The sequence below is a fragment of the Rhinatrema bivittatum genome, chromosome 2, assembly GCF_901001135.1.
Source record: "Rhinatrema bivittatum chromosome 2, aRhiBiv1.1, whole genome shotgun sequence".
Classification (NCBI taxonomy): Eukaryota; Metazoa; Chordata; class Amphibia; order Gymnophiona; family Rhinatrematidae; genus Rhinatrema; species Rhinatrema bivittatum.
In genome coordinates, this window is record NC_042616.1 from 308,704,943 (window position 1) to 308,731,086 (window position 26,144).

Here is a 26,144-nt window from a genome sequence, read left to right on the forward strand (position 1 = left end):
CCTTGTCTTCCTGGGTGTCAAATTGGACTCCTAGGTATTCCAGCGACTGAGAAGGCTGTAGGGAACTCTTGTTCAGGTTTACTACCCATCCTAGGCTTTCCAGAAGAGATATAACTCTGTTGGTTGCCTGGTGGCTCTCCTCCGGGGACTTTGCCCTGATCAGCCAATCGTCCAGGTAGGGATGGACGAGAATTCCTTCCTTCCTGAGTGACTCTGCCACTACTACTATGACCTTGGTAAAGGTCCGCGGCGCGGTGGCTAACCCGAAGGGTAAAGCTCGGAACTGGAAGTGTTGATTCAGGAATTGGAAGCGTAAATAGCGCCGGTATCCCGATGAATTGGGATATGCAAGTAGGTTTCCGACAGATCTAGGGATGTGAGAAACTCCCCTGGCTGAACTGAATTTTTGACAGACTATAGAGTTTCCATGCGGAAGCTGGGGACCCGTAGGTGTCTGTTAACTGACTTGAGGTCCAGGATGGGCCTGAAAGTGCCCTCCTTCTTGGGCACTATGAAATAAATGGAATAATGCTCAGAATGTATCTCCCCTGCAGGCACTGGGATTATGGCTTTTTAGGGACAGGAGCCTCTGCAAGGTAACTTCTAGTGCCGTCCTCTTGAGGGGTGAACAAGGAGATTCCACAAACTTGTCCGGTGGGAGCCGAAGAAAGTCCAGGTAGTACCCTTCTCGGATGATGGCGAGGACCCACTGGTCCGAGGTAATCTCGACCCACCTGTGGTAGAAGAGGGTTAGCCTGCCCCCTATGGCTGCTACCCCCGGATGGGTCGGCTGATTGTCATTGTGGGGTGCGGCCGGGACCCGAACCCAAGCCGGTTCCCCTCTTGTTGCGCTTAGTCCGAAAGGACTGGTTCCTGGCCTGTGGACGAGGTGCTTGGTAGCGAGTCCTATATGGGTTGAAGTGCTGCGAGTTTCTACCTCTGGATGGTCTAGGAAACGGGCGCTGGCTCCTCCTTGGCCTGTCTTCTGGTAGACGGGGTAATGGAGAAGCGCCCCATTTATTGGCTAGTTTCTCGAGGTCGCTGCCGAACAGGAGGGATCCCTTAAAGGGCATTCTCGTGAGACGTGTCTTGGAGGAGTCGTCGGCCGACCAATTACGTAGCCAGAGCCGCCTCCTGGCTGCCACTGCGGATGATACTCCCTTGGCTGCCGTACGGACTAGATCGGAGGCTGCGTCAGTGAGAAACGAGAGAGCTGATTCCATCTCTTCTCCCGGGGTGTTGTTCCTGGCCTGTGATAAACAGGAACGCGTCACCACGGTGCAGCAGGTCGCAATTCATAGGGACATGGCTGCCACCTCAAAGGCTTGTTTCAAAATGGCGTCCAAGCACCGGTCATGTGTATCCTTGAGGGCCGTCCCCTCTTCCACCAGAATGGTGGTGCGCTTCACAATTGCGCTTACTATGGTGTCTACCTGAGGGCACGCCAGCATTTCCTTAGCTGCCGGGTCTAAGGGGTACATGCCAGCCAAGGCCCGACCCCCTTTGAATGAGGCCTCCAGCGCCTTCCATTCCAGATCGATTAGCTGCTGTGCTGCTTGTAGGAGGGGAAAATGGTGAGTCATTTGACGCAGGCCCTCTAACAGGGGGTTCATTCTCGGTTCCCCCGGGGTGTCATGGCCCGGAAGGGCCAGTTCCGACAGGCATTGAGAAATCAAGCCTGGAAGATCCTCTTTCAGAAAGAAGCGCCTCATGGTTCGGTATGGTTCAATCCCCGAGGGAAATTCTCCCTCCTCGGGGGGCTCTTCGTCTTCCTCAGAGCAATCTGAATCCCCATAAATGGGGCTTCTGGGTGGCGAGCGGCCGTGCCTAGGCCTTGAGGGTCCAGGGGCTGGGTCATCCGGTACATATGGGCCCATTCGGGGCGCAGCCTGCATTGTGACAAAGGCATGAATTCCCTTAAATAATTCCACCCAGGAAAGCGAGGCCGAATCTGGCCTTAGGGGCACCAGGTCTCTCGGGTTCACTGGCAGCTCCCCGCTGCCTGCTAGGTCCGGGGTGTTCCCTGAGGAACTGGCAAGTACGTTGGGTTGAGACCGGTCCTGGCCTGGAGCTCCCAGGGACTCTTCACATTGGGCACATAGGGAGTCCGCTTCCTCGCTCTGTGTGGCTCTGAGGTTGCATGCAGAGCAGAGGCTTATGCCTGATACTGGAGGTGCCGGCTCCGCTGACGCATGGGCTCTTATCAACGTTTTGCGCTTATTGCAAACTAAAACAGGCAAATGGCGACCTCTGTGGCGGGCTGACACGTAGGCAGACTCTGCTACTCCTCGGTTCCTCGGAGACCAACAAGTAAAGATGTACGCCTTACCTTGTCTTCGGCGCTTCCCGGCTGCTCCCCGGGCGGTCTCCGGCTGCGGGGGGAGAGGGTGATTACCGTCACCGCCACGCTCGAGGAGGTGCACCCGCTGCCTCTAGGCCGTGCCCAAACTCGTCTCGTTCGGGGGCCAAATCCACGCCGGGACCGAGGCTGCCTCTAGGCCGCGCCCAAACTCGTCTTGCTCGGGGGCCAAGCCGCGCCCGAGCACGTCTCACTCGGGGGCTAGGTCCCTGCCACGAACCGGCCACCGGACTGAGGCACTCACCTCTGAGGGACCACGGAAATCACCTCGGGAAACTCAACTGGGGGAGTGACCAAATGGTATCAGGTATCAGGTAGGTGTCTTCTAAGAATTTAGTCGTTAGAATTTGGAAAAACGCTCAGCGAGTGTGTGGTAGCTCCAAATTCACGGAAATTACTGAATTGCTGCACTTCCTGCGGGGGTATATGTACCTGTGCTGACGTCAGATCCGTCTCCAACTGCTAGCACGAGCACACTATACCCACTTGTTTTGAGTCCATCTGCTACACGCTAGGAAATGGGCAAAAATGACCAAATTTTGGTGTTTTGCACATTTTTACATGAGAAGTCCTCTTTGTGAAAAAATCTGCAAGTTAGTCACTTCAAAAACAGTAAAATGTCATGTGTAGTTCACTTTATGCAAAATTTAAATTACTTTTACAATGAATGAGCTGCTGCAATGCAAGTTCATACAAAGTACCTCATTAATTATGAATCTGTAGAAAATCAGTTCACCAGAAAGGCACTGCTGGCCAGTGTTTACAATGAAAATAACTATACCTTAATGAGATGTATATCTAGAAGTTTGTTGGAAATGATAAATAGTAATAGTTATTATCTATTTTGCCAGCTTCCCCACTGCAAAATTTGATGCCGAAGCATAGAGCTCATTTGCAATAAGCTTCCGTATGAATATGTCACTAACCCGTGGGCAATTCTGCAGGTTTGTATACTGCCCTCTTAGACTGTAAGTCCTCTTCAACAGAGAAATATCTATCTTGCCTGAAATGTCACTTGCCTTGAGCAAAAGTTTGGAAAGATGAGTAAACAAATCCAAAATCCAAATTCAGAAATTATCCAGAAGAAAGGAAATAATCACTGTTATTCTTATATATAGTCAGAGAGAGAAAGAGAGATGTCCAAAGATGGCAGCAAAACACAAATGGTGTTCCCATAAATGTGCAAAACAAACATCACAAAAGCAGAATACACTAGATAAAGTGTTCTATTCATAAAAAGATGAAAAAAGTCAGTTCACAACCGTTTGGCAAACATTATGCTGCAACTCTGCCAAATAGGCATAAAGATATTTAAGCATTACTGGCAAAAACAACCAAAATGTCCCTCAAACACGTGCATTGACTCAACATGCTCAGTAATCAATGTGCTTTCTAATAAAGTTTTCATCACTTAAACACTAAAGTACCCCAATTAAGGCCTCTGATTCACCCATATCAGGCTTCTTAAGGGGAGGACATATGATGCCAACTAATAACTTATCTTGTGGCGTTTATGTAGGAATAATCATTCTCATATGTGGGGTCCGTATCACCAATCCTTGGATTTACTTCAATCATTTGCAGGATTACTCAGTACTTCAGATGTGAATTAACAGTTGATTATTCAAAACCATATGGAACAGATCTCTTTTCTGTACATTTTTAATATAGAAAGATAATTGCATATGTCATACTATTCATCATATGCCTACAGACAGGAACATACTCCTGCATCCTTCTAGTCACATTCCTTGATGTTTACGGAAGAAAATACCTATAGGACAAGTTTTGTGGCTTTGCTGCCTGCATTCCAATTTGGAAATATTTAAATTTAAGGCTATCTGGATAAGTGAATGGTTTTATCAAAGCGGAAAATTAATTAAATAGGCATACAAGAGAGCCCTCTTTGCCAACAGAAAACTCCTCTTAACAATTAAACTAAAAGAACCATTGAATATGATAGTTTGGGCACCTTTTATGCTGAAGTTCAGAAGATTATTCTTCAACATTGAGACATTTTTACTGTTCATGAAGAATTAGAAGAAAAACCTATTTTCCACCGCACTAGGGATCGTAATCTACATGACATACTGATGTCTTTTTCGCATGGGGTGAATTTAAAAGAGTTGCTCACGTTAAAAGGTTCATATATGCGAGTATATGGGCTAAGTGCGAGCAACTCTTATTTTAAAACTGGCAAATTAGGGGCATATGTGCTCGTGCGCACACAACAGAAATGTGAAAAAAGGGGCAGTTTTGGGGTCGAACAGGGACGTTCCTGGGCAAAGCCAATATTTATGTGCACAAATCCCAATTTTAAATCCAGCAAACACAGCATGCGTCACGCTGTAAAATGCACATATTTATTTCTGCTCTTTTTCAGGTGTAAGTCAGAATAAAACTCATTATAGAAAAAAACTGACTTGGTGAGGGATCTGGGTAAACTGAGAAGCATGCAGGCTGAAGAACAAGAGGGGTCTTGATAACTTATAGACAGACTGGGCAAATTGGTTGGCAAAGTGAATAAACTGGTTATTTCCTTCTTGCATCCATTTTTAAAATGTGCTTACTTGAGCATGTAAAAACCAACATATCTTAAGGAATGAACATTAATAATGTTTCCTCATGTAACTGCTTAAAAGAAGGAGCACACATACCCTTGCTAGGCTTATTTAAATAGTACGCACACAGTGTAAGATTTAAAATTCCAGCATATGTGCACTTGGCCATATAGGCGTTTATGTGGGCACATGTGTGCTTGTTTTAAAGTTATCATCAGGAATGATACTTTGATACCAGTGCGCTGGTGCACATGTACACGCATATGCCAGCTTGCGCCAAAGGATGCGGCCATTTTATAATATACGCACATATATGCACACATGGTATAAAATAGGCTGAATGTGCTTACATGTGCGTACAATTGGCGCCTCTACCATATAAGTGGGGGAATTTTAACAGACATGCGTGCCAATGCCATTACCAGTTGTCACAGTTCGTTCCCAGTTCGCTCAGGTAAGGGATAAGACTTCCAAACCCCCATAGGTTATTAGCCTCTTTTCCATCTGTTAGTCTCAACCTTTAAAACCCCACTGACTAGCCTAGTTTTTTTTTCTTACTTACATGCCATCCAGAGCAGTAGTAAAGTTACATTGCAGGGGACCCTGGCGCTCACCTGTGTGTGTAAAAACTTAAGTGCACATTTCAGGTTAACATCTCGGAAAGCCCATGACATACCCTTGCCCCACCCCTTTCTGGGCTCTCTCACTTCTGCGCATAACAAGAGATACATGTGTACACGGGTGGCTTTTAAAATCTGCACGGTGGACACTGGCCCGAATTGTGCATGTATCTCCCGATTTTGGCGTTTGCCAGGCTTTTAAAATTCACATTTTAGTGTTCCTGCAATTCAAGATTCTTTAGAGTGGGGGCACTATCAATGTGTAAAATGTGTGGTTTGTGAAAACTGTTTCCAGTTAGCAACATTTACATTTCCAATTCCCTTATTATGGTATTGACTTCTAGGACATTTTAATCATGAAACAGCATTAGTATATGCCATTATTTGTCCTTGCCAAAAAATATATGTTGACCACACAAAAAACCCTGTTAAATCTCGCATAATTCAACACAAAAACTGCATCCAGATGAACATGATAGAAGGTCCTGTAGTGAAATATTGGGGGAAGAAACATGATTAACAACAATTACAATTTTTTGCTATCCAGCAGATTTAATTGAATTGAGGCAGTAATGTATCTGTAAACTTATTTTTTTTTTCTCAGGTTCCTATATGTGGGTTTGCTGCAACATTCCAGGTTCCTATATGTGGGTTTGCTGCAACATTCGGAAGTAAGCCTGTTGTGGATTAAGGTATGCCTGGCTCTGTTAAGATTATTTTAGTTGCTTTTAAAATAATTAGCCTGTGATCTGTCTAGGAACATTTGTGGAGTTTTGTGTTTTTGATAACATCAAATGGCAGATGAAATTTAATGTGGATAAGTGCAAAGTGATGCACATACGGAAAAATAACTCATGCTATAGTTACACAATGTTAGGTTCCATATTAAGAGCTACCACCCAAGAAAGAGATCTAGGTGTCATAGTGGATAACACATTGAAATCATCGGTTCAGTGTGCTGCGGCAGTCAAAAAAGCAAACAGTATGTTGGGAATTATTAGAAAGGGAATGGTGAATAAAATGCAAAATGTCATAAGGCATCTGTAACGCTCCATGGTGAGACTGCACCTTGAATACTGTGTACAATTCTGGTCGCCGCATCTCAAAAAAGATATAATTGCGATGGAGAAAGTACAGAGAACGGCGACCAAAATGATAAGGGGAATGGAACAGCTCCCCTATGAGGAAAGACTAAAGAGGTTAGGACTTTTCAGCGTGGAGAAGAGACGGCTGATGGGGGATATGATAGAGGTGTTTAAAATCATGAGAGGTCTAGAACAGGTTAATGTGAATCAATTATTTACTCTTTCAGATAATAGAAAGACTAGGGGGCACTCCATGAAGTTAGCATGTGGCACATTTAAAACTAATCTGAGAAAGTTCTTTTTCACTCAACGCACAATTAAACTCTGGAATTTGTTGCCAGAGGATGTGCTTAGTGCAGTTAGTGTAGCTGTGTTTAAAAAAGGATTGGATAAGTTCTTGGAGGAGAAGTCCATTACCTGCTATTAACTAAGGTGACTTACGGGCCGATACAGTACAGTGCGCACTGTTAGCCGGCATTTGGATGCGCCTTTTGGACGCGCTAGCTTTACCCCTTATTCAGGGGTAATAGCGCGTCCAAAACGCGCATCCAAACCCCCTGAACCTAATAGCACCCGCAATGTGTAAATGCATGTTGATGGCCCTATTAGGTATTCCCGCGCGATACAGTAAGTAAAATGTGCAGCCAAGCCGCAGATTTTACTATAAGAAATTAGCGCCTATCCAAAGGTAGGTGTTAATTTCTGCCGACGCCGGGGAAGTGCACAGAAAAGCAGTAAAAACTGCTTTTCTGTGCACCCTCTGACTTAGTATCATGGTGATATTAAGTCGGAGGCCCCAAAAGTTAAAAAAAGTAAAAAAAAAAAAATTAAAATGGGCCCGCGGCTTGTGGGCCGAAAACCGGACGCTCAATTTTGCTGGCGTCCGGTTTCCGAACCCGTGCCTGTCAGCGGGCTCGAGAACAGATGCCGGCAAAATTGAGCGTCGGCTGTCAAACCCACTGACAGCCGCCGCTCCTGTCAAAAAAGAGGCCTCTTTTTACCGCCGGCCCTAATTAAATTAAAATACTGTATCGCGCGCACAGGAGACTGGCCTGTGCGCTTGCCCGCTCTCCCGCGATTTTACTGTATCAGCCCGATTGAAAATAGCCACTGCTATTACTAGTAACAGTAGCATGGAATAGACTTAGTTTCTGGGTACTTGCCAGGTTCTTATGGCCTGGATTGGCCACTGTTGGAAACAGGATGCTGGGCTTGATGGACCCTTGGTCTGACCCGGTATGGCATGTTCTTATGTAAATTTTGTTTTATTTCAGTATGCATATGAATTAATTTCAGTTCATCTTTGGTGATACAGACAACACATATGAGAATGAGCACTTTCTAAATGAATGCCACTAGATAAGTTATTAGTTGATATTATATAGTCCCCCTGAAGAAGCCTCATAGGTGTGAACAGAGGCCTTTATAGGCATACTTTAGCATTTGAGTGAGATGAACTTTATTTATTACAAAGCACATTTTACTAAGTATGTGGGGGTCAATACACATATTTGAGAGACATTTTGGACATTTTTAACAGTAACGATTAAAAATCTTTACACCTGTTTAGCACTGGTGCAGCATAATGTTTTCCAAAATGTTATGAACTGGCTTTTTTCATCCTTTTATAAATAGAACATATTGTTTAGTGTATTCTGTTTTTTTTTATTTTTGTTTTATACATATATATAATCCATCTATATAACAATTCATAAATAGAGATGGCAATTTTCAAAGGCATTCCTGTAGATAAAATTGTGCTTTATCACAGAAATTGCTCGTTATAAAATTGCCTACATAATATGTGTGTCATGTATGCTCCTAAGTTTGCCCTGACTGAATGGAGGCGGTGCTGGAATGGAGTTTGAAAGGGAATTGGACTTAAAAGCATATTTTTGGATTTTCAAAAGTATGCTTGTACATTTTCACATAAAATTTCTGCATACAAATTAGCAGATATAATTGTGTGCAGGTAGTTGGTGGTAATTTTCAAAACAAACATATGTACCTAAGTTCACTATGAAAACTGGTGTAATTTATGTGCATATTTACCAACTTTCCTATGTGGGCTGTTACAAAATTACCCCCTAACTGTATATAATCACAGTATTCCCTTCTAGTTTCCCATTTTATTTATTCAGTCCTCTTCCCTTTTTATAGCAAAAGCATCAAATACTTACCGAGGAAGCAAGGAATCTCTAATGAGAGACAGAAACTTGCTGTTCAAGTTGAGACTCTCCTCTTTCTCCCCAGCCATGACCTCGTAGTTAAGAATCAGTGATGTGGTTTCTGCAAGCAATTGCAAGCTGAAGAGTCTCCATTCCACTTGAAAGACAAAGTGCCAAGAATGTGACCACACTGATGTATAATTGAAACAAAATGTAGAATTCATGGAAATTTCAATTGATGTGGCCATTCTTACCATTCTGACTGTGGACCAAAGAAACTAAGGGTGGGAGGATGCAGTCCACAACCTAAAACAGAGCATTCAACAAGTCTGGTTTAGATTTCTCTCAGAGAAGAAATAGAACTCAGCTATACTGCAATCTGTATTTATTCCACAATTGCAGTCTCTAATGAGAGGGGTGAGAAATCGTAGAAGTTCACCCATAATCACACTTATTAGACCACCAACTTCGCTCTTTTCTGCCAAGCATGAGGAACTAAAACATAGTAATTGCAGGCCGATAAGAATATCTTAACCCACCCAGTTAACCCAGTTGCCCCTGCCTACTACATCACTGCTGAACTTACTCAGTTTACAGTTATCTCCCTCCCTTGTCCATACCATCACCATCTGAATCGATCTCAAGCATTCCTGAATGCTTTGGTTATTGATAATTCTGTTTGCATGGTCTTACTAGCATTCACTATGCTCTACATCATAACACTATTTCTACATAATGCCTCTGAGTCTCTCTCTTTCCAAATTTGGTTACTGACCGAATATCAATTATTTTTCTTGTAAAAATTCTACCTTCTGATACTTTATTGAAGTCTACTAAATATTTGAATTATACTCTCACTTTCCTATTCTCTTCTTGCATATAGAAAGTACATTTTGAGTTCTTTAAACCTTTTTGGCACAGTATCTCTAAATAGGTTTGTTCTGTGCATACCTTGACAGAAATCAATCTCAATCCAAAGCCAGGGAATGTTGGGAATGAAAACAATCTCTCAAATTTACTGCTAAAGTTCTTCTTAGTATTTTCATTGTGCCAAAGAAAATGTCCATCAGGAATTCATAGGATGTAACAGGTCTAAGCAACATATCAAGGTGTGCCTGGAAGTTCTTTGTAATCAGGCTGGTGGAACTCAATACAATTGAGACTATTTCTGTATCTTTCTGCCATATTTTCTTGGTCTCTGATTGCATCCCTAAGTATTTGAGATCTTCTCCCTCTCCATGCATTTCATAGAATAGTTGCTTGGTACTGTCACTGGCCTATCAGTAATACCATTCTTATGATTTTCTTCTTTACCATAATCTTTGGTTTTTTAGCACCAAATCACAAGCGATCACAATTGTTTCATTCTCTAAAACTCTGTCAGGTCATGATCTCAGTGCTTTTCTGGATCAGGAATGTTTTAGCATTTACACCGTTTCCAGTGTGTAGGCCATACCACCTTGTCATGTCATTCTGTACAAGGCTTCTGATATTAGAACATCATATCAAGTAATGAGATATACAGGGTGGCCCATGGAAAAGTAACCCGCCTCCAAACTGGAGGCGGGCTACTTTTCCATGGGCCACCTTGTATAACCATTTCCAGTTCTACTTTTCAGAATCTAGATTTGCATGTTTTACCATTTTTTCTGTGCTGGCTGAAAACCATCATGCCTGTAGTCCACTGTCTTGTGCTACAATTATCACTCTCTTATCGTTAGGTTTAAGTTCACCTCTCCTTAATAATTTCTGTGTCAGATGTATTTTAAAACATTTATAATCCACCTTTTCCTTCATTCAAGGCAGAGACCATGATAAAACTCCCATAATAAATCTATAGTATATGGGGTTTCTGAAGTAACTTTTTCTATTTCGCACTACATTTGTCAATTTTGTCAATTGTTTTTCCTTGACTGCTGGTCTGATTCTTGAAATAATTTTTCTCTTGCTTTGCAAATTCTATTGCTTCTTTCCTCTTGCATAATAGTGGATTCTCACTCACTCCTCTTCGTTGGAATGCTTGTCCAAGTTTAAGAAAAGAGACCAACTGTGGCTGCTCATGTTCCTATTTCAGCATTTTTTGAATAGTTAAGTATGTCTGGAGATCTATGATAGTAGCCCTTTACATATAATCTATTTCTATAAGACCGATTCCTTCCGCTTCTCTTGAGAAGCATACACTGGCTCTCATAGGTATGGAGGAGTTTTCATCTTCTTACATCCAACTTTTTAAGATCTTTATGGGGCCAGTCTTAATTCCAAAGGTGTATGAGAGTACAAGGATTGCAAGTTGATATATTTTATTCCATGTTGTGAAGCATTTTACAATAATAGCTTCAGCCTCCTATAGTATTCTTTACTGATCTTTACTCTCAGTGATTTATGCAGGATTGTCACAATTTCCTGCATTACCAGCTATTTATATATAATCGTTATACTCTTTTTCCTTTTTATTATAGTCTTCAATCAGAAATATGTTTTTAGGTTTGCTTAGTTTTCCTGTAAGAAAAGTTGCCTTAGCACATTTGCCCAAACCAAATGTCATCCTGATGTCATCTGAGAAGCTTGTCAATACTTGGAATTGTTTTGCTAAGTGACAATGAGAGGAGCTGTAAAGCTTAAAGTAAACTACAAATAGTAGCTTCAATGTTATCTGTGGATCATTAGTTTCTCTGGAATAAAGGCTGAAACCATAGCCCATGGAATTAATGAACATACTCAGAGGATTCAGTGCCAGACAAAGAGTGATGCAAGAGAATATACCTGAAAAGTGCCTTGCTGGATCTTGATATTAATAATGACAACTTGTCCATTTCCATAAATCAGATGGTGTGTAGTTTGCCGCATTTTCATGGACAACTTATTTGATTGATCCCGGGTTTATTTTGTACATTTCAGGCAAGCTATTATCCAAGAGTGTGGGATGATATCAAAAGCTTATAGTCAATCCATGCTATATTGAGATTTCAATTTTTCTTACAGCTGGCCATGATGGTTTTATTCAGTATTAACTGGTTTTCAGTTCCATATGCCCCCTTCTTATTGCTTTTCTGTTCTATCACCACAATTTTATTAAAGACAATATGATTATATATATTGGAAGGCATATTCAATAAGACGTTGAGCAGATAAGTCCTGGATATTCAGTGGGATAAAAGTCCCACTTTTATCCAGATTTTGAATATTGCCAGGTAAAAAGTTATCAGACTATAATTAGTTGCATAGTTTTAGTCTCAATCTGCTATATTCAAAGAAAGAATATAGCCAGTGAATAGAGTAAACCTGAAAAAACAAAAATTGTAAGCATACTAGCTGTAAAGTCCCTCATGCTAGGTCAAATACTTAATTGTGCTGGGCCAATATTGCTGACCTCCCCACCCTTACATTTAGAAACATGAACATTCCAACATCAGGCCCAGTCTCACCCCTTGCCCCCTCCCTCCCCCTGCTTCCATTAAAAAATCTTTAAATTTATAAATTCTAGGGGCCCTCCACCTCCCTACTCCTCTACTCCACCCAAACCTATACTCCATCATCATTCTGGCACCTTATTTTCCTTTAGTTTTCAGCCCAAATCATAGTAGAGGCCTTCTGCTACCTGGGACCATGGCTTCTGATGTCGCTTAACACCTATGTTGAAGTGTAGGCTTCTAACATAGCGCCATAAGTGCTACCTCTGCATGCAATGATTTTATTTTTAGCTCTAAAGGTTTTTTCATGCTGGAGTCGTTACCTTTCTACTATGTCTTTTGGCGAGTCCATGTTGATAAGGCTTTATTTCTGTGATATTAATAGAGGGTCCCTTAATGCAGATTGTGGCCTTGTTGATCTTACTTATGCACTTTACTTGGGGTTTCAGATTTAATTTAGATAGTCTTTTCCTCTTCTGGACCCAGTATACATACCTGGCTTGACCCAGGTCAGAAGCTCAGTTGCCAACTCCTCCATCTTACAGTCTCTTTTCTTTTGCCTTTTCTTTTAAAACTGCTTCCTAAATTATTTTAAATCCTCCTGTGTGTCACTTATTGCCTCCTCCAATTGCTCTAGTTGTTTCGGTGCCTCTCTTCTGACATTCCTCTTTGAATCTCCTCTTTCTCTTCCTATATCTCTTTCTGCATCATCATTCAGTTGTTTTAAGATGGAAGCTGTACCACTGGTGTTGTCATCCTTTGAAGATTTGGTACTATTGCTACCACCATTATTAGCCCTAATGCTGAGGTTAAGGATAGGCACTTTTTTTTTATAATGGGCAATGTGCAGGCAATATGAATTTTTCTTCCTTTCATACCTCAATAGTACCGGTCACTCTGCTGAGATTTAGGAGTTAATTTTTAAAGGAATTATATGTGTAAAAGTAGCATATTATAGAAATTTTCAAAAGCCCATTTATACAGTAAAACCTTTTGAAAATTCAGCCTTATGGAGTGAATTTTCAAAGAAGTTATGTGCATAAAAGCATCAGTTTTCAAAAGGCCACCTAAGCATTTAAAATCCATTTATGCTCATAAAACCCAGTTTCATGGGTATAAATCCTTTTGAAAATTCCCTTCTATGTCTAATGCTATTCAATGAGGTCACTACATGAAGGTACTTGGGAAATATCTTCGAAAATATCTAGTCTATTCAAGTATTCTCTCTCTCTCTCAGACACTCTGGGGTAGATTTTAAAAAGATGCGCGCACTACCTGGGGGTACATTTTTAAAAAAAGCGCAAGCGCGTACTTTTGTTCGCTCACCAGGTGCAAACAAAAGTACACTGGATTTCAATAGATTCATGCGTAGCTGCGCGTATCTTTTAAAATCCGGGGTCGGCGGTCAAGGGGGTGCACATTTGTGCACCTTGCACACACCGAGCCCTGCGCGCACTGCCCGTTCCCTCCGCCTCCCCCCACCTTCCCCTCCCTTCTCCTATCTAACCCCCCAGCCCTACCTAAATCCCCTTTCTAACCTTTACCCAGCAAGTTACGCGCGCCGAATGTCTGCTGGCGCGGCAGGCCCCGACACAGGCCGCTGTGTCGGGGCACTTGGCCACACCCCTGGAACGCCCCGGACCGCCGCCACGCCCCCGAACACGCCCCCGACCCGCACCATGCCCCCGGGCCACGCCCCTTTTTGCAAGCTATGTTACGCACGTAGCCTTTGAAAATCTGCCCACTGGTGCGCGCACATGTATACCCAATTGTATAACATTCATACGCATGTTATAAAATCCGGGGTCGGCGGGCGCAAGGAGGTGCACAATTGTGCACCTTGCACACGCTGAGCCGCACTGCCTTCCTCCATTGCCTTCCCCCTAACCTAACCTTCTCACCCCTTCCCTAACCTTTCCCCCCCAACCCTACTCTACCCCCCCCCCCGACTCTTGTCGGAGGCCCCTGGCCCCGCCCCGCCCCCAGACCACCCACGGACTGCCCCTTTTGTAATGCCCTGGGACTTACATGCGTCCCGGAGCTTTACGCATGGCGCTGGGCCTTTTGAAAATAGGCCCGATTCGCGTAACCCTTTTAAAATCAGGCCCTCTCTGTGTAAAACTTGTGTGGCTGAAAACAACTGCAAAAGAGGTGTAATTTCAAATTCAGTCTAAGGAATAAAAAACAAAACATTTTCTTCCAAGAGTCTATTTGCTAAACTAATAGGTCATTTACTCTAGCTGTTGACTTTATGTTGTCAGCAAAAGACCCTGATCTGAACCAAAATGTCATATGCACAGGCAAGGTAATCATAGGAAGGACTAGATAATGGCACAAAATTACGTTTGTAGACCAGCTGAGAGACCCCTTTAATATGCATGCAATGGCTTTAAGAGTATGGGCCTGATTTTAAAAAGCATTTACTCGAGTAAAAACCAGGTTTACTGGAGTAAATTCACTTTACTCGAGTAAGTGGGTTTTTGAAAATTGCTACAATATATGCCATTGACTTGTCTATAGGATTTACTCACATAAGTGCACTTTACTTGAGTAAATGGCTTTTGAAAATTGCTACAATAGTAGCTACATTTACGCATGTAACTCCTTTTGAAAATTACCCCCTATATGTTTAACAAGTTTTATGTGCGTAAATTAAAAATTGCTACTTTTAAGTGTGTAACATCCTTGAAATTTCAATGAAGTTTAGAAAGGTTTTACATGTGTAAATGGGCTTTGAAAATTGCTGCAATAAATGCAACTTTTAAGCATATATATCCTTTTGAAAATTATCTCTTATGAAGGCAATTTTGACAATTGAGCAACTGTCAAATATTTTTGAAAACTGCTATAATATATGTGTAGAGACCCCCTGGGGTCTCCACTAGATGTCCCTAGTCCCAGTCCTTGGGTATTTAGTTGCAGAAGGATAAACCATTCATTACAGCATCTCCCCCACAGTTTAACTGGAATTAGATATCCCTTAGGCACAAGGGGGGCTAATTTAGGTAAGATTAGGGCTGATGTAGTTTGCTTTCAGAAGGGAAGGATGTGTATCATGTGTGCTCTTTGAGTTAGACCCACTAGTTTAACATTGGAGAAGAATGGCACATGCCTTGCCAGTTCCTGTAACAGGGCTGTAAGGAAGAGGGATATTAAGAAGCTTTTACAGTTTTTTCTGATTTCTACATTTTTGACCTGTTCCATTCCTGGCAGGAGGGACTGTACATCTTTTTGACCAGCATCCAGCTGTGAGCAGAGATCCTGATTCAAATTGTTTGAAATTTGTATTTTTCCACCACTGGGGAAAAGAAGATTTTTTTCTACACCCTTCTTTCCCCCTAAATTGAAGATTTCTGGTAACTTTTTCCAGTATAGGTCTGGGAGGCCAGCTTTTATTTTTGAAGAGGAACCCATCAAGGGAGAAACATCTGGAGACACCCAACTGGAGTTTCCACCCCAGGACACAGGATACTGCTGGGTGAATTTTGGGATTCAGCGTGGACCTCAGGTAATAGAGAAAGCAGAGGTGCTTACCTGTAACAGGTGTTCTCCTAGGACAGCAGGATGTTAGTCCTCACACATGGGTGACATCATCCGATGGAGCCCGGCATGGAAACGTTATGTTAAAGTTTCTAGAGCTTTGACTAGGCACACTGAGCTTGCCCAGTATGCCCTAATCCAAGTGGCCACGCGGGGTCCCTCTTCAGCCTTGTAACATAGAATTACAATAAAAATAAAATAATAAACAGGTGAAACCCAACTCTGCGGGCTGTCAGTGGGTTTCATGAGGACAAACATCTGCTGTCCCAGGAGAACACCTGTTACAGGTAAGCAACTCTGCTTTCTCCTAGGCTAAGTAGGATGGTAGACCTCAAACATGGGTGAATCCCTAGCTACAGGCTGCTTCCCAACACAAAAGGGGGCCAACATGCACTAACCAGATGCCAACGGGCACAACAAATACAGTGCTGTTGGTAACGGAGGGGGAGACAGCCTGAACTCAAGCAACGGGCCCTAAGTAGGAAGAGTTGGGTTCTACACCTCAAAGAGATTCCAGAGGACAGACTGGCCGAATCCACTGACACGTCAGCCATTCTATCTAGACAGTAATGTGATGTGAATGTGTGGAGAGAACTCCACATTGCAGCCTTGCAGATCTCCTCCACAGGAACGGATCGCAAGTGGGCCATGGCTCTAACAGAATGAGCCTTGACATGACCCCAAAGATGCAGTCCCACCTGGGTATAACAGAAGGAGATGCAATCTGCTAGCCAACTGGATAGTGTCTGTTTGTCAACGGCAACCCCCAATCTATTGCTATCAAAAGAAACAAAAAGTTAAGTGGACTGTCTATGGGCTTCTATCCGGTCCAGGTAGAAGGCCAAGGCTCTCTTGCAATACAAACTGTACAGTGCTCATTCACCTTGGTGCGAAGGGGGCGTGGGAAAGAAAGTTGGCAGGACAATTGACTGGTTAAGGTGGAAATCCGACTCTACCTTGGGCAGGAACATATGATGTGTACAAAGGATCAACCTATCATGATGAAACTTAGTTTAAGGCAAATAAGTCACTAAGCCCTGGAGCTTGCTAACCCTGCATGCTGAAGTAATGGCCACCAAAGATATGACCTTACAGGTCAGGTACTTCAAATCACAGGTATGCAGTGGCTCAAAAGGAGCTTTCATCAGTTGCGCGAGCAACACGTTGAGGTCCCAAGACACAGCAGGAGGCCAGAATCCAACTGAGCAGGTACCGCATAAAGCGTACAACTATGGACTATACAGAGATGGGCTTACCCTCTACACTGTGGCGGTAAGCGCTAATTGCACTGAGATGAACCCTAATGGAGATGGTTTTAAACCAACCTCCGACAGGTGAGAGATTCAGGCAATTTTTGTGTGGGGCAGGAGAATGGATTTAGGGCCTTCTGATCACACCACATGGAGAACCTCCTCCACTTCAGCCAATAAGACTTTCTAGTGGAAGGCTTTCTAGAAGCCATCAGCACCCGAGACACATCAGGAGAGATATCAAGCAGCTACAGGATCAGCCTCTCAACATCCAGGCTGTGAGAGCCAGGGCATGGAGGTTGGGATGCCAAAGCCTGCCTTGATCCTGCATGTTGAGATCTGGAGAAGTCCCCAGAGTGATTGGTTTCTGGAAGGACACCCCCCGAAGGAATGGAAATCTGACCTGCACGGTCAATGAGGAGCAATTAGGATCATAGTCTCCCAGTCCTGTCGAAGTTTCAAAAGAGTCTTCATGACTAAAGGAATTGGAGGATATGTGTAACGAAGACTCTCGCCCCAATGGTGAGCAAAAATGTCTGAGGCTCATTCGCTGTCTGACCTGTTCAAGGAACAGAACTGAGTCACCTTCTTGTTGCAGGGGGATACGAACAGGTCCACATCTGGGAGTCCCCAGAGGTGGAAGACCTGGTTCGCCACATCCTGGTCCAGTGACCACTCATGAGGTTTGAAGGCATGATTCAGTGTGTCCACTATCATGTTGTCCGTTCCAGCTCGATACATGGCCCTAAGTACCATCCAGCAGGACAGGGCCCAGAACCAGATCTGGAGAGCTTCCTGAAACAGGAGGAATGATCCCGTGCATCCCTGCTTGTTGTCATACCACATCACTACTTGGTTGTCTGTCTGGATCAGGACAATTTTGTTGGACAGTTGATCTCTAAAAGCCCATAGAGCATTACTTGATTGCCCGGAGCTCCAAGAAGTTGATTTGACATTGTGCTTCCTGGGCGGACACCCGACCCCAGTGTTGATGCATCCGTGGTGAGGATAATTTGAGTAGTTGGAGCCTGAAACAGGACTCCCTGCTCCAAATCTGAAAAATCCCGCCACAAGGACAAAGAGTCCCCGAGGTACGGAGTGATGCGGATGCAATCCTGAAGGTCCTGCATGGCCTAGCACCACTGTGATCTTAAGATCCACTGGGCTCTGTGCATGTACAAGCGTGCCAAGGGAGTTACATGGATAGTCGCAGCCATGTGGCCCAACAGCCTCAACATGTGGTGAGCTGAAATCTGCTGGCTCTGTTGAGTCACCACTGCCATGGACGCTAGAGGGACAGCCCTGGAGCACAGCAAGAAGGCCTTAGCCTGAACCATGTCTAGCAGGGCTCCTATAAAGTCCAACTGAGATGACAGGCTAAGGTGAGACTTCAGGTAGTTGATGACGAACCCTAGTGACTCCAGCACCCGGATGGTCAAGCGCAAGGACCAATCTGCTCTGCCCGAGAGGTGTTCTTGACTAGCCAATCATCCAAATAAGAGAAAATATGCACTTCCAGTCTGTGGATGTTCGCCCCCACCATGGCCAGACCCTTCATTAAGACATGTGGGGCTGAGCCCGAACAGCAACACTCTGTACTGGAAGTGCTGTTTTCCCACCAAAAATCTGAAATACTTCCTGTGACCTGGAGACATCTCGATGTGAGTGTACACATCCTTTAAATCGAGGGAGCATAGCCAGTCCCCTTTTTGCAAGCGGGGAATCAGGGTGCCCAGGAAAACCATCTTGAACTTTTCTCTTTTCAAGGCCCTTAGGTCTAGGATGAGATGGAGTCCCCCTGTTCTCTTTGGAATCAGGAAGTACCAGGAGTAGAATCCCCACCCTCTTTGCCCTGGTGGACAGGCTTGACCGCTCTGGATATTAAAAGGGCAAAGAGCACTCTTATCAGTACCTCCTGATGCACTATAGGTTTATTCGGGACCCCAGGTGGATGATGGACAACACCCATTGGTATGAGGTTACACTGGGCCAATGTTCCACGAAGAACCGTAGCCTTCCCCCAACCGGGGGGTCCAGAATCTCAGGTATGGGTGGCTGGCTTTTGCTCCTTACGATCTAGTCAAAATCTCGTCCCAGGATTTGACTGGGGCGCTGGTTGGGGCTTGGGAGCTCGTTGCTGTCTGGGACAGATGCGAGAGCTCACCCTCCAGGAATGGGAGCGAGAAGGCAGAGGATTGTACTTTTTCTGGCGGTTGAAAGACTTTCTCTGCCCTTGCCTTGCCAACCTCCTGGCTGAGGAAGGCAGGTTTGAAGTGCTTGCGGAGAGTTGCTGGAGGGTCTCTTAGTGAACCCACAACTGGGCCACCATGTCCCTCACCTTGTCTCTGAAGAGATTCACTCCAGTACATTGCAGATCAGTGAGTCTTTCTTGTACCTCCAAGTCAGAGATTTGAGGCCCACGGCCATGCCATTCTGCGAGTGCCAATTCCCGCCGCAGACACTCTCACTGCTGTTTTGAAAACATCGCAGGTAGTACGCACCTCATATTTTCCGCACTCCAGGCCCTGACGCACCAGTGAGAAAAAGGTGTCTTGCTGCTGTTGAGGCAGCCACTCAGCCACCTACTGTACCTGCTTCCAGAGGTTGCAAGAGTTTTGGCTCATGTAGAGCTGGTACAAGGCGATGCGGGCAATGAGCACAGCCCCCTGAAAAACCTTCCTCCCTAGGCCATTCAGTGATTTGTGATCCCATATTGGGGGCACAGAGGCATGGGTCTGAGAATACTTGGCCTTCTTGAGAGCTGATTCGACCACTGGATTGGTGTGCCAACTGACGCATCTCGAATCCGGTAAACCCCATCCACCTTCCGGTTAACAGGAGAAACTGTGAGGGGTGTTCCCAAATCCTCAACAGCAACTCCTTAAAAGTTTTGTGCACCGGGATTGCCATGGTCTCTTTAGGAGCCTCCACAAATTGGAGGATCTCCAGCATTTTATGCTGGGCATCCTCCTCGGTCATCAACTGAAATTGGATGGACTCAGCTATTGCCCGCACAAAACCTGTGAAGGTCAGGTCCTCATGGGGAGGCCTCTTTCACTCCTCTGGAGGAGAGGGCTCCGAGGGGAGACCCTGGGAGTCCTCAGAGGTCTCCACAGTGTCATTCTCCCAGGGATCATAAGGTAGGTCATTCTCGCTGTAATGAATAGGGAATGGGAGACTAAATGCTCGGCCTTCGTCTAGGGGCGTGAGTACCAATGGCAGCTGTGCTGGCCCTGGTAAAGCTGGATGGGAGAGCTACAGGTTCCTTGGAGGAATCGGTGACAACCACTGCATCGGTCGGGAGCAGCATCCATCACGGATCTCTGGCATCGATAGTGGATAGGTTCTCCTCACGGTGGGGTCACTTTGGAGGCATCACAGCGAGGGCCGGTGCCAACGCGAGCCTGGCACCATGCATTGAAGGTGACTGGTGCCGATGCTTCCTTGGCTTCCCTCGGTGCACAGCTGGGTCTTTTCCCAGCGCCAAGGATAACAATGATGAACCCGATGTCCGAGTGGAAGAGACTGAAAGTCAGTCCCAGGCACACCTATCCATTGGCTGCACTGATGGAATGGATAGCCCTGCCGGTGTTGAGAGCTCGGTGTCCATCAGTGAGGCTCCTTGGTCCTTTGGGTCGATGCCACTGATGACGATGGCTCAGACTTGCTTGTCCCAAAGAGCTTCTCTATCTTATTGAGATAAGCTCGTTGTCTCTTCGGGGTCATTTGGTCGTACATGCGGCACCCTTGAACATTGTGCGATGCCCTTAGGCACAGGATGTAAATCTTGTGCAAGTACGTGATGAACATAGCCCTCTGGAACTGGGGCAATCAGCAAAAACCCAACGAGGCCATAATGGCACGAAATAAGAGGAGAGAAAAATGACACGGAGGCAGCAGGTGACTGACATCGGCAGGCACCGAGGCACCGCCACCATGGGGGACAAAGCGAAAAGAAACTTACCAAACCAGCAAAAAAATCTAGCTGGCAAGTGAGGGGAACTGAAGAGGGACCTGAATCAAGAAAAACCATGAAAACACCAAAGAATTGGCAAAAGTTTTCCACTGATACTTTTTTTTTTCAGCTTAAACAGCATGAGCTCACAAACCGTGATGCGAAAGCTCCACGGAAAAAAAGAGTCTGAAGAGGGACCCCATGTTGCCGTGTGGATTAGGGCATGCTGGGCATGCTCAGTGTGCCTAATCAAAGTTCTAGAAACTGTCAAAAGTTTTCCGTGCCGGGCTCCATCGGATGATGTGTGAGGACTACCATCCTGCTTGTTCTAGGAGAAAGGGATCCAATTACTGTTAGGTTACCCCAGCCCCCTTGGTACAATTATCTTTCCCTATCACTGAAGATAAGCAGGTTTCAAGCCCCTGCCTGGAGGGACAATTCCACAGAGTTAGAGAACATCCAAATCCTGGCTCATGTAAATCTGGGAACACTGGAAATATCTGGACACTTTAAGTTTTGCATCTATTGATTATTTTAGATGTGGTGTATTTGGATTTTCAGAAGACATTAGGCAAAGTCCCTTAAGAGACGCTTCTAAGAAAACCAAAAAGTCAGGCGATGTTCTTTTGTGGATTGCAAACTGATTAAAAGACAGGAAACAGAAAGTAGGATTAAAAGATCTGTTTTGGCAGTAAAAAAGGTAAACAGTGGAGTGGCTCAGGGATCTGTACTTGGACCGGTGTTTTTTAAATTTATTTATAAATGATCAGGAAACTGGTATGATGAGTGAGTTGATCAAAATTGAAGATGACATAAAATTATCCCGTTTTGTTAAATCACAAGCGATTGTGATAAATTGCAAGAGGACCTTGTGAGACTGGAAGATTGGGCGACCATATGGCAGATGAATTATAATGTGGACAAGTGCAAGGTGACGCATCTAGAGAAAAATAACCCATGCTGTAGTTACATGATGTTAGGTTCCATCTTAGAAGTTAACATCCAGGAAAAAGATCTGGACGTCATAATTGATATTACACTAAAATTGTCAGCTGAGTGTGCTGTGGCAGTCAAAAAAGCAAACAATGTTAGGAACTATTAGGAAGGGAATTGCAAACAAAATGGAGAATGTCATAATGCCTCTGTATTGCTACATGGTGAAACTGCTTCTTGAACACTGGTCGCTGCGTTTCTAAAAAAGACAGTTGCACTAGAGAAAGGCAACCAAAATGATAAAGGGCATGGAACGGCTCCCCTATGAGAAAAGGCTAAAGCAGTAACAGGTGTTCGGCTTGGAGAAGTGATGGCTGAGGGGGGATATGATAGAGGTCTACAAAATCATGAAAGGACTTGACAGGGTAAATGTGAATCGGTTATTTACTCTTTCGGATAATCAAGGACTAGGAGGCATTCTATGATGATAGCAAGTAGCACATTTAAAACAAAGTGGAGAGAAATCTTTTTTCATTCAATGCACAATTAAGCTCTGTAATTCATTGCAGAATTCATTGGAGGAGAAGTCCATTAATCAATAGGGGATACCCACTTCTTGGTGCTGGCATTAGTAGCAAGAGATCTATTTAATGTTTGGGTACCTGCCAGGTATTTGTGACTTAGATTGGCCACTGTTGGAAACAGGATATTAGGCTTGATGGACCCTTGGCATGACCCAGAAAGGCATATTTTATGTTATGTTTCCTTATGTTATGTTCTTAAGAGGAATTATAGTAAACTTTAAGTTGAACATCCATCCAGTGAGTCCTGCCTGGTTAGTAGTATACCTATCATGAAAAGCTATGGTAACATGCATACATGGGAGAACACTACTTCCTGGGCCAAGAAGATTACCCTTCACCACCACAGAAAATACCCACATCTGGGATACACAAAAAGGGAATGAGAAGTGTGAAGACAGCACCAATTATAAATTATTTTGTGTCCTTGGAGAATATGTCCCTCCAAAGAAATGAATGAATTGTCAATAGGTTTTACCTGTGTTAACAGAACTTAACGTGGTTAAATGGAATTTGGAAAATTGCTATGATAGCACTTTACATTTATATTTACATTTTCCTTTGAAAAATATGAGGATCCTGGGCCAAGTGCACACGAGACTCCAATAACATTGCACCGTGACAGGTCATCACTACTCATGCACACACACATATACACACACACACACACACACACACACACACACTGCTGTAGGATCCAGGCTATCTTCCTCCACTTCCTCATGCTGATGCCTGCTTAGTGCATCAGCATTCCCCATGGGTGGGGGAGGGGGGGAAGTTTGAGAAAAGGACCTGATGACATAGCTCTGGGGCTTTTAATATCTGGGTGATTGGCATGGCACTCCATTTCTTATTACAGTAGCAGCACTGCAGCATTCCAGCCCCTACTCTGACCCATTTTACAGTAACCAAGTAACCATGAGGGCTTTACTTGTTTATCTCCAAGCCTCAGCAGGATTGGTAGCTTCACTGTAGATGCTGCATGATCATGATCCATTTGTTTTTCAAGGTTTCCCCCTGCATTTTCCAGAAGGTACTGGCCTCTTTTTCTGCATTAGTGGCAGAGGTCAGCAGGCAGACACAAGGAGCAGTGAACCCGGGGATGAGACATCACAAACAAACCACTGTGTAGCACATCAATCAGGCACTCAAAAATACTCTTCCAAGCAGCTAGCCAAAGTGAACCAAAAGTCAATTGACTATTTCAATCAGCATTTAGATTGCTACCTGTCCACCCACATAGCTTCTTGTTGTTTGGATTCAAATTTTGGGTCCAGTATTTATTTTTTTTAAATATGTGTATGCCAAGGAATTGCTCCATTTCCTGTGGATATATTGAGTTTTTCAGTTCCTTTTTTCATTGGGTTATTGCTCAGCAAGTGAGCATGAGAAACATTACCCATTACCTGGATGATTTCCTCTTCATAGGTCCTGGGGAGTGAGACTCGTATATTAATTTACTACATGAATTCCAGGCTGTAGATGATGAATTTGGCATCCCCTTGACCCATGAGAAAACCGAGAACCCATCTACCATGATTTGTTTTCCTGCTATTGAACATGACTCTGTACAAATGGTGTCCAGACTGCCAACTGACAGTTCACAAATTGTACACTATATAGACATGCACATTAAAGAATAAGAAAGTGACTCTTGCCAACTTGCAATTCCTCATTGGCTGTTTAAATTTTGCATGTAGAGTTATTCCAATGGGAAGTGTATTTTTGAGAAGGTTGGCTGGAATGATATCAGTTATTACTCATCCACATGATTTCAATTGAATTTCTAATCTTTTGAAAGAGGAACTTGCTATTTGGGTCAATTTTCTTAAGGAATTCAATGGGGTATCCATTTGGCAAGACCTTCCGGTATCCGGCCGGGACTTAGGCATACACTCCAATGTCTCTAGGGAATGGAGATTCAAATTTTACTTTCAGGGTATATGATATGCAGAGTCTTGGCCTTCAGCATGGCTTGATGTTACGATGACCAGGAATATTACATTTTCCATTCTGGATGCACTGGTTATTTGGGGGAATAGGCTCAGAAACAAAAAGATAATATTTTGTTGCCACATTCAAGCAGTCATAGTGATGATTAATAGACAATCAGTCAGATGTCCACTGATCATAGAGTTACTAAGGGAGGTGGTGTTCACATGTTGTAGACTAAATATGATGATTTGAGCATGCCGTTTCCCAGGAACTAACAGTGCTTTGCCGATTCTTTATCTCAGGCAAAGTGAGATGTATTTCGACAACAGGTTCCGGAGATGGATGAAACGGGGAGACCAATGGTAGATTACCTATGGAAAATTAGAACTCGACTGCATGGGATTTATTTCAGAGATCTGTGGTCCCAACTATTTGTTCCACATTCTGCAGGGGTTAAGAATGAGTGGAATCCTTCCTGAGAGAGCGAGGGTAGACAGCAGGATGGGTCTCTGATGACTTAATTCTCAAATATGTTGCCTTTGTAAAGGACAAAGGGTTGTCAAGAGGAGTAATCATTGGTCAGTTGGCGAGTCTCACCTTTTTATGAAAGCACAGAGTTGGGGACATCCCACTTGGAGCTTCACGGTGAAGATGATGATGACAGGTTGCACTAGAAAGAAGGTGTGTCCTAAAGATTTGAGGCATCCCATAACTCACAATTTGTTATGGCATGTGTTACCATCTATATATGAATCTGAATTTCATGTGCCAACAGAGAAATGGCATTACAGTTGGGTGCACAACAATGCTAGATGTGCACTGTGGTTTTCTAAAGTTGTAGTTGACCAAGGGAAAGAGTTGTGCAAGGCTGAAAGATGATGGAAGCAGAAAGACTTAATTCCTAGTTACTTTATAGCACCATGTTGCATGATTACCAGTTATGTTGGATTAAGGTGAAAAGTATTATTTAAAGTGGATTTCAACTTCACATAATCAATCAATACAGTTGTTTACTTTATTGAAACAGTTAACATCTAAGCCTGTTTTAAATGAGTGGCAAGGGCTGTAGTCATAGCAGTCCTCACAATATTTGAGGAAAAGACTGCAAATATCTAGAAAAATAGTATTAATATCCCTAGCTGTGATGGGCAATTGTCATTTCCTACATATGAGGATGGATGGGCCCAGTTTGACCCCATATCTGTAAAGAAGATTCTATCTATTACAGGGGTGGCCAACTCTGGTCCTCGAGAGATATAAACAGACCATTTTTTTCAGGCTATATACAATGAATATGCAATAAGATTTGTATGCATTGCCTCAATTGTATGCAAATCTATCTCATGCCTATTCATTATGGATATCCTGAAAACAAGGTCTGTTTGTGGTTCTCAAGGACCGGAGGTTGGCCACCCCAATCTATTATCTCTGGGATGAAGTCTTACCCCTTTACACTAGACCCATGTCTCTTTACAATTGTTAAAGGAATGAGGGATATATATTTTGAAATGATAAAAAAAGATGATTATTTGGTCATTAACAGAGGGTTACGTATCAATTCAATGGAAAAGTGCAACACTTAGCTCAGCCCAGAAGTATATGAATGAGTCAGTGACTGAGGATTCAAATTATCCAATATAGCTACAATGGCAAAGATATTGGAAAAATCTGTGTTGTTACAGTTGAATGATTTTATGAGAGATCATAATATTCTTGATGAAAATCAATTTGGTTTTCAAACAGAACA

General features: G+C 43.7%; 1 protein-coding gene across 1 annotated transcript in view; it reads right to left on the reverse strand.

Moving 5' to 3' along the window:
• The window catches only part of ULK4 (unc-51 like kinase 4), a 1,180,200-nt gene that overhangs the window by 586,449 nt on the left and 567,607 nt on the right, over window positions 1-26,144 (reverse strand). Inside the window, exons 28-29 of the mRNA XM_029589702.1 lie at window positions 9,048-9,099; window positions 8,806-8,950 (exon numbers count right to left, since the gene is read on the reverse strand). Of these exons, the coding sequence (XP_029445562.1) occupies window positions 8,806-8,950; window positions 9,048-9,099 (197 nt within the window). The remainder of the gene's footprint in view (window positions 1-8,805; window positions 8,951-9,047; window positions 9,100-26,144) is intronic.